The 12,635-nt window shown below is 34.9% G+C and overlaps 3 protein-coding genes across 4 annotated transcripts; all 3 read left to right on the top strand.

Annotated features, from left to right (window-relative positions):
* The first annotated feature begins 4,337 nt into the window (after nucleotides 1-4,337).
* Spt (Spitting Image) lies at nucleotides 4,338-8,498 on the top strand. Its single transcript, XM_034323818.2, has 12 exons — nucleotides 4,338-4,685; nucleotides 4,762-4,971; nucleotides 5,036-5,221; nucleotides 5,311-5,484; nucleotides 5,569-5,693; nucleotides 5,787-6,289; nucleotides 6,364-6,566; nucleotides 6,629-6,830; nucleotides 6,901-7,107; nucleotides 7,180-7,269; nucleotides 7,334-7,621; nucleotides 7,690-8,498. The coding sequence occupies exons 1-12, from the start codon at nucleotides 4,632-4,634 to the stop codon at nucleotides 7,995-7,997; spliced, it is 2,550 nt and encodes an 849-aa protein (XP_034179709.2). The 5' UTR covers nucleotides 4,338-4,631; the 3' UTR covers nucleotides 7,998-8,498.
* Nucleotides 8,363-9,244, top strand: LOC117604101 (V-type proton ATPase subunit e 2). Its single transcript, XM_034323845.2, has 4 exons — nucleotides 8,363-8,504; nucleotides 8,652-8,699; nucleotides 8,774-8,861; nucleotides 8,930-9,244. Exons 1-4 carry the CDS (start codon nucleotides 8,407-8,409, stop codon nucleotides 8,948-8,950), a joined length of 255 nt encoding a protein of 84 aa, XP_034179736.1. The 5' UTR covers nucleotides 8,363-8,406; the 3' UTR covers nucleotides 8,951-9,244.
* Nucleotides 9,245-9,492: 248 nt separating this feature from the next.
* Sou (required for meiotic nuclear division 5 protein souji) lies at nucleotides 9,493-12,603 on the top strand. 2 transcript variants are annotated; one of them, XM_034323842.2, is made up of 7 exons: nucleotides 9,493-9,791; nucleotides 10,146-10,429; nucleotides 10,518-10,655; nucleotides 10,722-11,020; nucleotides 11,099-11,201; nucleotides 11,272-11,426; nucleotides 11,505-12,603. In XM_034323842.2, the coding sequence occupies exons 1-7, from the start codon at nucleotides 9,656-9,658 to the stop codon at nucleotides 11,587-11,589; spliced, it is 1,200 nt and encodes a 399-aa protein (XP_034179733.1). In that variant the 5' UTR covers nucleotides 9,493-9,655; the 3' UTR covers nucleotides 11,590-12,603. The 2 variants fall into 2 exon arrangements, with proteins under 2 accessions (XP_034179733.1, XP_034179734.1); XM_034323843.2 differs by having other exon boundaries at nucleotides 9,496-9,791; nucleotides 11,526-12,603.
* The last annotated feature ends 32 nt before the right edge of the window (nucleotides 12,604-12,635 follow it).

Here is a 12,635-nt window from a genome sequence, read left to right as displayed (position 1 = left end):
AAGCACAGTGACAAAGTAGTAACGATAATGATTTCCCATCCTTTTTTGCAAAAGGATGCAAAATCATTAGTAGTTCCCCTCTTGAAAGACAGTTTGTCGGGGCGCTTCGGCATGTAGCCTCTTCTTTCTTCGGGCGGTCCACCCACCTGAAACTTATATCTAAAGCTCGAGACTTGCAAATTCGCAAAACAAAAAAAAAAACAATCAACAAAAAAGAAAAATCGCGAAACTCTAATTGACACGTGGACGAAAAAGGACTTTATACAAGTCGTTGTTCGTACACACATGCCGTGCTCGAGCAGAACTTGTGCGTTTCGTACCATCGCGATTGCGTATGACGACTTATGAAGTCGCCAAAAATTTGAAAAATTGTACAGATAGAATCGAAGGCGAACGTCATACTCCGTTCGTATCGATTGGATCGTCAATTCTTCAAATATATTCCAGGTACAGGTTGATCACGCGAAATCGCGCCTACCCGACCAAGAGACTGTGACAACCTGTCCCGGCCCTACCTACTTACAATCTATCACACACACCAGAAGGTATACTACCTACCTACCTAACGCTATATTTAAAAAAGGCAAAATCACATTCTCCCAAAAATTCATTCCACGACCCCCATACACTCCACCCGGGCGCAAGAGCCTAAACTAGGGAGAACGTCCCGGGACGCCTCCGTCACCCGAGTTTCATCTCACATCTCACTCTACGGTACGTACCATTTTTCACTGAAATCGTCTGGCAAGGCTAGCAATCATTGCGTATAATGATAATTACAAAATTTAATTAACTACTTTGATATAGAATATTTCATAGTAATGGTAATAATATTATTTGGTTTGTACGTTCATTGTTAGTCTTATTGAATAAAATATTATTTCAAATTAAAAATTAAATGAAAAAGTTATTAAACCGACGCAATCCCACAGCCTAAAGACACACACACCATATGTGGAAATTACGTCGTGCACGATATACTAACACAATGCCAGCCGCTTATTAATTATTAATCTTATGAACTAGGTCATCGTGCCCATTGCCTCTACCCATCCAAGTAGCACCTGGGCACGTGAATGGGCTTTGGCAATAAACACGGAAGGGGTTAAATCTGAAAATCCTGATCTAAAAACATGATTAGTACATAAACATCTAACGGGCTAATATTTCACTATTTTAATAAAAGTGACTCGACTTTGTAAATATAAAGCTTTAAGAACAAATACTGAAAAGCAAAATAGAGCAACTATGACGCAAACATAGTGCACTGCTAATATCAGCTGGCAACGAAGGGTCTCACGCCCCCTAGACTTACGCCAGACGCTACATACCACCCACCCCGCCTGGACGTCGTAACGCCAGGACAGAGTGCACCCCTTCGCTAAGAGCGCTACCCGCCCGTCCAACACGTTGCATCCAACGGTGTCAGATTTGCGGACGCCCATAGTATAGACAAAAGGACTACAGTTTAGAATATGGTAACATATTTTCATATGTTCCGTATTCTAAAGCTGCGCCTGCAAAGGCCTAGTAATGCATGGGTATATCTCCCAGAGATGGTGTTCACGGTCTTATGCCGCGGAATCCTTGTAACTAATTTGATTAATTAAATAATAAAAAGGATTGAGTTTAAAAACCAAAAGGATTCCCACCGAATACTAGTCAGTGCATCGTCATATTTACTCTCGCGTCGGAAATTTCTCGCAACACTAATTTAATAAATACAAAACTCTAATGAAAAGGAATTTAATGTGAAAATTGAATTTGATATTTTATTAAAAGCAAAATGACTCTAATTAAGAATTTTTTGCAATGGAAAAAGAATTTATTGTGAAAATTAGGTAATAAAAAATTAAAACATCCTCGAGCGACTCCCTCCTCAGAGTAAATTTTCAAGAATATGCAAAATGTGTTGAAATAGATCACTCTGATTTGGAAATCTACCCGTCACGAATTGTCTTCTTGCACATAAATTGTTAAATTTTACATGAAAGTATAACTAAGTTAAACTTCGCTATAGAATGATTTGAACTTTAATATTCGTAAAAAAATTCTCAAATTCTATTTGAATTTACAATGTACAAAATGTAATGAAATCAATGTAAAATCATAATTAGTATGTACATCAAACATACATATTATATTACCAATATCATATCAATTTGAATCTTTACTAAATCAGATGGTATCTGACTTCTTCGTTAAAGAAAAACTAAATAAAATTGTTTCTGTATTACAATATTTCATATTCCACGTTTTATTATAAAATCGTATTATGAACATTTTAAAGCATTCATATATTTCATAAATATCTATTGGAATATGTGGAATTGAAATGATATTAAAACGCGGAGTACAAGAAAACCTAGCCTAAACTAGATGAAATGAAACAATAAAAATGTTACTACTCATGGGTATAATCATACCCATGGTCACTATGCTTGCTAACTACGTATACAACCAGTAACCCGTGTCGATTCGGACCATTCGTCCTACGACATGATTGGGCACCGGAGGAACCATAAAACATGCGACTCACCGTTCGCAGATATACTCTTCTTCCGACAGTCAAGAGTAGGAGAATGCACACCAACCAGGTAGAAGGTTGCCGTATAGGAGAAGACGGAAGTCGTGAAGAAAGCCATCAGGATCCGACCAGGAACTCGGCAAAATAAAAAAATTCATCTGTAACAAAATAAAAAAGAATTACGGTTAATTTTGCAAATAATCAATTTTTATTCTAATAAAATTATATATAAATTCGGATTTTATAAATAATAGCAATAGCAATTAAAAAAAAGAACTCTTAATTATCAAATGTTGAAATTGTAAATTATTCCATTTCAATTAAAATTAATTAAATAAAATAATAAGATACTTACACTCTTTCCTTATGGAGCAACGCCCAAGACTCCTCTTCAGTGGTGGACTCCTCTTCAAACTTCAATACTGGATATATCATGCAATTAAAATGAAAAAATTAAAAATAAAAATAAAGATATGAAATACTAATCAATACTCAATAAAACAAAAGTAATAATAAATATTGATAATTGATTACAATAGATTAAAACAATAAATTCTTACAAAATTCTATTTCAAACTCATATCAGGTGTCATGGCGTCCTTTCAATATCCATCAAATATCTGTAATAAAAAAGAAATACGAATTTATGTAAATAAAATTTAATCAACAATAATAAAATTATTATTAATAAATGATCGAACTATAATTTATGCAAAATATTTTAATAGGTGCAATGGGTACCTACTACTTATCCAGAAGGATGCTCTCAACACGTCTTATCTTTCTTTCGACCTTCTTTCGCGCCGAAAACCGATCGGCACCGTTCAGTACTGTCCCTCTATCGGCTGATACCTAAACAAGTACACGAATAGGTCTAAATAGGAATATGTAATATTACGATGCTCAAGAAAGAAGGTTATTAAATTAAAAACAGCAAATTGTATGAAACAGTACTAAAAGCATTCAATAATGTTTAGGAAGTTAACGATATAAAAGAGAAAATAATTCAGATTCTGTTCCACTCTCATTATGCATTAGTGGCAAGAGCAAAAATTTTCAACCCACGTATTTTTGAAGAGAACGCCGAATTAATGTTAAAGATCGAGAATTCAGACTTCTCTTCGATGTTTCTCTCTGTTTTTTGTATTATTAATACCCAATCGGCAATTTAATTTAATATTTGAACATAATTTAATCTTACCTGTTGCAGACACGTGCCAAACGGACGAAGCTTCGAAGAGGACTGTTGCACTCCACCACACTCCGCACATAGCACCCTGCAACGATGAATCTGATTGGTCTAAATAAGAGGACGCCATAATGGAACGACCAATCACAGGCATTGATAGAAACTTCGAATTGCTTTGAAACTTTAACATTAAAAGAACGGGAAGATTCGTTGAAAATTATGAACGCCATATTGAAATAAGGTCAAGATTACTTTTTTCACTTTAAAGCACCGAAATAATAAAAACAAAATAGAAAAATACATAAGATATTAATAGTATTTAATAAATTATCACCATAAAAGCAGAATAAATGAGAAATATGTTATTTTAATTCGTATCTGTATCGACAAAATAGGGTACAAATTTTCAGCTTACACATTTCTGAAGACAATATGGAAATGATGTCAGAAGTCATGACTCCGGTCTTCTCTTCAACTTTGTCTTCTGTTTCTTGTATTTTTGATACCTAATCACTTTAATCACATACACGAGCTGCGAATGATTGCGCTGTCGAGCATACTAAACGAATGAACTGCGCCCTACAGAAAAAACGACGAACTAAATTTGTAGTCTGTTTTACCTTTTTGACGTCTTTCGCGAGTAAAAAATCAACGAAATCGTAGTTCTCACTATTTTTCTAAGCGAAAGGCCCACGGCCGACCCTGACTACAAAGTCGCTGAAGAACTCTGATCCTTTACAAGTGTTGCCCGTGTGGTGCAGCACTAGTATATCGGAGCAAGTAAAACACTGGGTGAGCACCCTCTGTTCCTCTCTGTTAAAGATTAACTTGTTGCTGTTTTCATTCTGTTTACAAACAATCAAGAGTTGCGAGGCTAATTGCATCGCTAATTGTGCGAAAAACAAAAGGAAAAAGATGTCTGTAAAAACGAAGGAAGTAAAGAGAATATTAGTACCCATAGAGGAGAAAGTAAGAAAAATGTAACAACCATATGATTTTCACATGTTATTTGCTTTTTTATGTTTACATATATTTAATGTTGTAGATAAATAAATTGGGAGAGCTCATAAGGGACAGTTCATTCTGTGCAAACGACACAGCATCGACAGAATCTGTGTTTTTTGAACAATTGAAATGTTTAGGAGAAAAGTTTGATGTTCTGTCAAAAGAGGAGATTAATGATTATGAAGAAATGGAGTCAAAAATTACCACCATAGTAAAGGAATTTTCTTCCTTAGAATATGTTAACGAGTCGGTATGTGAAATTAAGAAAGAGACTGGTTTTTCCCCTTCATTTCCATTGACAGTATTCTTTACAGATCGAAAATGTTGACAAACAAACAGCTGAACAAATCTTATCGAATGTTCTTGATAAGTTTAAATTGACACTGGAAGCTCTAGAAAAATTAGGATGTTTGCCTCTGAAACAAAGATTAATGGATTGCTTGGAATATGTTAGCGAAATGGGTCAAGCAAATGAGATTGAACACTTTCAAAACATCAGGGTATAGAAAATACTGCTGCAGAATGTTCTACTCCCTTTAAGTTTATTAGGTTTATTGAAAATGTTTCAAATTTGTACCCTTATCCATAGGAGTTGGGCACTTCTATTTTGGAATTGCTGGGACCATTACAAATATATCGTAAGAACCTGGCGTCTCGATCACTCGCCGAAAAAATTATTTTGTACTTGTGTCAATTGTGCACAGCATTCAAACTGTTAGTACAATTAGTGCAAGAACAACATCGGCTAAACGCGCCAATCTATGTAATAGAACATTTTATGATCTCTACATTTTAAAAGTGTACATAAATTTTCTCTAATCGGATGTTTACGCTTTTATTCGCATAGAATTGCAAGAAATATATTTGCGAAAGACTCTGTTTTTGCTTAAAGATGCTAATGGAAATACTGGACATACCAGATCCATTACCCGAGGATGAAATATCCGAGAGAGAAAATCACTTTGTTTACCGGTAATGAATCGCATCAAATCAAACGAATTTTAATCGCTGAGAAAACGACACTGTATTTCCATGTCTATCGTTTTACCCTTCTTTTGTTTTCAGAATGGACTTGGTACTGGATATTTTATCGGAAATGCCGAGTAAATCGCAACAAGATCAAATATCAGAATGTCAAGAATTATGGTATCGAATAGAAGACGTATTTTCATATGCGATGGCGATCGCGCAAGTTTGCAATCCATGTAACTTTAAAGCGATAACCGGAACTTGTCAGTCTATTATATCAGAATACGAGAATTTAAAATTTCAACTCACATCCGAATCATCCGATACGGCATTAAATAATCTATTCATAAATAGTTTAAGCGACGCACTTTATCGACTAGAACGTAAAATCAATATATCAGTATTGAATCTCGTTATGGAAGTCTTTAGCGATCCTTTTAATGCTTTGAAAAAACTCGTCACGATCTGTGGTAATTCGTTAAACGCCAAACAACGATCCAAGAATGATTTGGCCGACGCCATAGAAGATTTTGATCAAATTATAGACAAATCGATGCAGATAGGATTATTTGCTATTGCGTCTTGCAAGGATAGAAATCGTGAGTTGACTTTTTTCGTAATTTACACGCAATTAAACTTCTTTCCTTACGAACGAATTTGTTTACCACTCCAGGGATCAATCAGATCCGAAACAGTCTAGCAAGTCTTGAATCATTAGAAACTGAATTAATTTCCGCCATTACTACGTTTTACTTGCACCCAGAGAGCAAAGAAATGCGTGCAAATGTAAAATTACTGACCACGCAATGGCAAATGGAAGTTAATAAATTACAAGATGCGATAAATTTGATTATGGATTCAGCAGCATATTGTCAGGTAAACTGTTTGCTCGTATGCAATGATATCGCTGAATAATTCACACATTGTCTACTATTTAGGTAGTTTTGGACGATCTTCAAGAGCGTGTCTCGATAATGTCTAATTGTCTCGATAATAGAGAACCAGTCACTCAAACGCAAGTACAAACCGTCGTGCTTAGATCTTTGTCACTATCTCGACAAATTAGTGCCACTATAAGTGATATTGGAAGCGACACTATAGAAAGACAAACGATAATGATGGTTAGAGAATTGAAAGCTGGTAAGTCCGTGTGTTATGGATCTTTAATCTTTTTATCGAATAAATCATCGTAATCATCTTTACTTCTAAGCAATATTTGAGGCTGATACTGCATCAAAAAACCTTTTAACGGAAAATGCAACGGAACCACAGCAATTACGTGTAATAAAACGATGCGAATTAATATTGAATGTGATGAAACGGTTGCATCCTGCTTTGGTTGCTATTATGAACAATACAACGTTGATGAATACAAGTTATGGAAAACACGGGAAAGGGCAGGGTGATACTATTCATGGTATAGTTATATTTGCATCCTATTATACGTGTAGTACATCTTGAAATCATTTTTTACCTTTACTCACGACAGATGTAAGCAATAGATTGGCATCGACGATTGGCAAATCAGCGGACAGTCATCAACAGAAATCCCTAACTTATATAAGAACACCTTATACAGGTACGAAAACCATTGCTCGTCCGAAATCTCGCAACTTTTTGAAGTCTTGTGTACATCTTTTTAGTGAGCACTTACAAGTCTCCATTATCTATACAAACGGCAAACAACGTCTCTAGAACGCAATTGAATTTATCGTGTCTGATTCCATACATTAAAAAGGGACGCGAGATGCGCACTGAACGTTCAATCATGTATAAAACTCCATGTAGAAATGACTCTGTTGATCAATCTTTGATCGACGGAACATTTAAACTGAGAAATTTGACTACCATCAGACAACATCTTTTCAGCAGAGACAGTATTAGTTTGCAGGATGATACTTGTTTGACCGAAGAAAGTATGAATCTGACAGGTAATGTGTGCATAGATACAGCGTTTTCTTTTTTATCAAATTAATTATCAACCAGATAAAATTTTTAGATATTTTAGAGAAATTTGTAAGTTCCTGTACAACTTTGAGTACAACTGGATCGAAATCTCACTACATAGATGAGACACAGTGCGACACAACAGCTAATAAATCGGGTCAAAAATCTGCTACAAATCTAACAGAATCGTTGGTAGAATGTATCGGTACCCGATCTAGAATAACTAGTAAAATGAATGAATGTTCTGCAATCGGCGGTGGAGATGGTCCATCGATCGTGGACGAGTCGAAACCGTATAGTAACACTCAAAGATCAAATAATAATACTGAAATAACTCAGAAGCGATTATTTGGGGATTAAAAATTACATTGAGAAAAACATGTTCATGTTTGATCTAATTTTGCAATCCTGGAATAAACACAAATTTTTGTTATTCAACGGTGCTTTGAAATCGTTCCTAATAAATACGAAATTTTATATTTATCTAACTTCGGCATTATGTTCCCTTATTAATCCTAAAACCTGTCAAAGTTTCATAAATAAATTTTTAAAAACTTAAATTGGATTTCGATTATCGATTGTTATATTATACGATTGGTTGCGTTTGAAAACACCTGCGCGCGCAACATCTCGCTCGTTCTTGCGATACGCTAATTCATTTTACTTATCGAAGTGAATCGAGATATTCACGTGATCCGCGATTGTATTAGTTTTGGTGGGTTCAGCCTACTTGTAAAACACACGAGAAAGTTCATTTATTTAAAGAAAAATGGGAGCGTCGGTATTACCAATATTATTTTTCACGATACTTTGGGGAATCGTTGGAATCGTTTTACCCATTTTCGTTCCAAAAAGTGCTAATCGCGGGTGAGTATAATTTTTGTGAATTTCTTGTTAAGATTCTCATTCTTTGAGCATTGTTCAATACAGAAAAAATTAATGTAATTGAAAATTGAACATTATTGATTTCACCCGTAATTAACATCGTTTTATCCTATATAATTTTCTTTACAGAATTCTTCAGGTTATGCTGATGTTGACAGCTTTCACATGTTGGTTATTGTAAGTCAGCTAAATAAATTATTTAAGTGAATTCATACTTTAGTTGATTTATAATGTAACATTTGTTCTTGTAGCTGGTTATGTTGTTATCTGGCACAAATGAACCCACTAATTGGACCAAAATTATCCAATACTACAATTCTTATGATGGCTCGAGAATGGGTAAGTATTTTGGTCGTTCACATTATTACAACTGTTTTCTTGCCTTATAACAAATATGTATGTTTCAGACTCACGTTCAAATCGAATAGGAGGAAGAGTGATTGTTGAAGGAAATAATGTTATAAATATATTCCAAACATCTTGAAAAAATTGCTGTATTATAGTGAACATCCAATACTTGGGTATTTACGTATATGAAAATACAGATGTTCAAAGATTTATTTTCAACTATCAGTATCTTGACATTGCAAAAATCATTTGCCCGTCAATTGTATATTTTAATCAAATGTAAAATATTACTTTGTTCTGATACCAAAACAGGAAGAGTATGTATAATTATGATACACTGTAACAGTGGTAACTATATAAGAAAAATAAAAATAATGATTAGTTAAAAGTTATAATTTTGTTCACTACAAATGTCCCTTGCTTTAAGTTTTACGTTATAAACATTCGATAAACGAACGAAACCACTAATGTTGACAGATCGATACAGAACGGGAGCGCACCCATTGTATAGAATGTAATACTCGCGTGCGCGCGCGTGCATTGAATATATATATATATATGTAATGCATAGAAACATAGGTTATACCACAGAGTTATACTTTCGTGTTTACTTGTCCACTTTTTGCTGTGCAAGAATGCATAGGTGCATATGCACGCGCATTTGTAATTGATGTTCGCACTTACGTGTGGTATGTGACACAAGCATATACGCCTATACATATACGTGATTGTGCATAAAGTAAAAGTGACAAGTAGTGACGCGATATCAACCAAGAAAAACAATAATGGAGGCGTGTAATGCCGTTGAACGTGAAGTTGACAAAATTTTACTAAAATTTGGTGTGGTAAACGAACATGCAGAGACAGTATTGCAAGATTTGATAAATCATATTGAATCTTTAAAAAAAGAATTCGCAGAAGGTAAGCTATACGATTCATCTTCCTACAACATTGTGTTTCGTTGACAATTCATCAAGCAAAAAAATAGTTATCAGATTCTGGTACCAGAGATACGTTTTACGAAAGTAGAAGAGATTCTAGAAAGTTGTAAATGGTACACGACAAACATTTCTTTGTTGTGTCGATGAATTTTAACCTGAAACATACATATTTAAATGTTTCTTTTTGGTCTGAGTCTAACCTCTTCTGTAAGACAATATTTAAGATTTTTCTTTGTACTAAACGTTTCTTAATCATCGTTTAGTGAAAACAATGAATACTCTTATTGCACATACGATTAATATACGATTTAATAGCGATATTATTTGTTCTCAGTACCACCTGATCATGAGTTAACACCAGTTCAGGTGCAAGTGTTGAAAGATGCAATGAAAAAGGTTTGCGAAACCGTTCATCGTTTAACCACTGAACATCGAGAATTACACGGTTCTGTCTCAAAAGTGGGAAAAGCAATAGACAGAAATTTTACGGCTGATTTTGCTAGTACCAGTAGAGAAGATGTTTTCTCTGGTCCAGAAAAGACTCATCTTTTAAATCAAGTAATTTGTCAACATTTCTATCGTCACGGAATGTTGGACATCGCAGCCGAATTAGCAGCTGTAAGTTAGCTCGAGTGTACCGAATTAATATTTCTATGTTTAGCGATTACAGTTTGAATAAAAAAATAAAATTCTTTGTTCGATTCAGGAAGCTGGGATTAAAACGGACGAAGGAACGAAAGAACCGTTCACAGAATTAAATTACATTCTGGATTGTTTAAAACAAAGGAACCTTGAACCTGCGCTAGAATGGGCTAAAAAACACCGGGAAGCACTTTTAGCACAAGTATGCGCCACATCGTTATCATTATCTGTACGGCATTATCTGTTTGACGAAACATTTTCTTTGTAGAATTCTTCGCTCGAATTTAAATTGCACAGGTTACATTTCATAAGACTGATTCAGCAAGGTCCTAGCAAACAAACGGAAGCAATAGCATACGCGCGACAAAATCTCACGCAGTACGTTGGTCGTCACGGGAAAGAAGTACAAGCATTAATGGGAACGCTACTCTATTTACCACACGGAATACAATCATCCCCTTACAGTCATCTGTTAGATCCCACTTTGTGGCTCGATATTCACGATGTGTTCACAAGAGAGGCGTGCACCTTATTTGGTTTAAGCTTAGACAGTCCTCTCTCAGTGTGGTACGTTACCCGTTCATCGTCTGTTGCATTAAGAAAACCACGAACCGAGAAAAAAGTCTGTACCGTTGTCTGTTTTAGCATCAACGCTGGCTGTACCGCGTTGCCGACACTTTTGAATATCAAGCAAGTGATGCAACAAAGGCAGGTAAATACCGTTTGGAATGGAAAAGACGAATTGCCGGTAAGTAACCGTCGTCGTGAAAACGATCGAGAAGCAACGATACGTTAATTAAAGGATATTTTTCATACAGATCGAAATAGATCTGGGGAAACAGGGTCGTTATCATTCTGTTTTCGCGTGTCCGATTCTAAGGCAACAAAGCACAGAGAACAATCCGCCGATGAAATTGGTTTGTGGTCACGTTATTTCGAGGGACGCATTAAATAAGCTTACCAACGCAAACAAGTATGTTTTGAAACGGAAACGAGAATACTGGATTAAAAGAAGGTGAAGTGGTATATTAAAGAAAGCAATAAATCAAAGGAAAAACCGATTTTTTTTCAGATTGAAATGTCCATACTGTCCGGTTGAACAGAATCCAGAGGATGCTAGACTTATATATTTCTAGATTATTGTGATAAGAACACGTTTGTTTATCTCTTCAAAGATATCATGCTTAAGTCACCGGATTGAATACACAGTTACGTCGAATATCATATTCCATAAATTCTCACGATTATTGTAAACTTTCATTTTGCTTGTCAGACTGATTTCGATCGTTGTGTCCTCGATACGTTTGATATTATATGCTGACACGTTCTATCGTCCGAAAGCTAAGAAACACTTTGTCGCTTCTTTCCCTTGGTTATTTCAGAATCTTTCGACGAGTGAATACACCTACGTAATTACGTAAGTTTCAAATTATTTGAGAATGAAATATATATGTATTTGTGTATATATATATATATATATATATTTATATTCACGTAATTGCGAGTACGATGCATAACAGCGATAGTATTAAGTAACAAGTTTTTGTATATATCGTTATTAAATGTTAATTATCATTAGAATTGTTCGTATCGATAACTATTAACGATGATGCGTGTCTGATGGTCATCCGTACCGTCATCGCGTATCGATGTAATTGCACCGATGTTCTTCTTCTGCTTATAAAACGTGTAGTGATTTCTAACGTTTATTTACAGAAGATTTTCATCGATACGTGCCCTGTAACGAGATATTTTTCTACCCTGAATATTTAGCGAATAAATAAAATAAAATAAATATTGTACAATTAACAAAATTGGAATGTGATATATTGGAAGAAATTAAGAATCATCCGATATACGATCGCGATAAATGGAAAAATTCGTAACGATTCGGTTTTAAAGACCGTAGATCAGAGCAATACTGTTGTTCACGTTAAACACGTAGTAGTTTATTAAGTAGACGATACTTGAATCATGTACACGTAAATAGAACATGCTATAGAACGGTAAGCATAAAGTGGAATAACGATCTATTCCCTGGAAAATAAACCATCCGATCGGAGCAGGTAGCGTGAACGGGGATCGTAGACATCGATATCGATATTTTCAGAGTCTCAATGAAATAAATCATTTTTTTTTTTTTTTCTTTTTTCGATAAATGCACATTTTCTTACTCACATCG

Source organism: Osmia lignaria, chromosome 11 (assembly GCF_051020975.1).
Source record: "Osmia lignaria lignaria isolate PbOS001 chromosome 11, iyOsmLign1, whole genome shotgun sequence".
Classification (NCBI taxonomy): domain Eukaryota; kingdom Metazoa; phylum Arthropoda; class Insecta; order Hymenoptera; family Megachilidae; genus Osmia; species Osmia lignaria.
The sequence above is the reverse complement of the archived record's forward strand: the minus strand, read 5'-3'. Positions and strand labels throughout refer to the sequence as shown.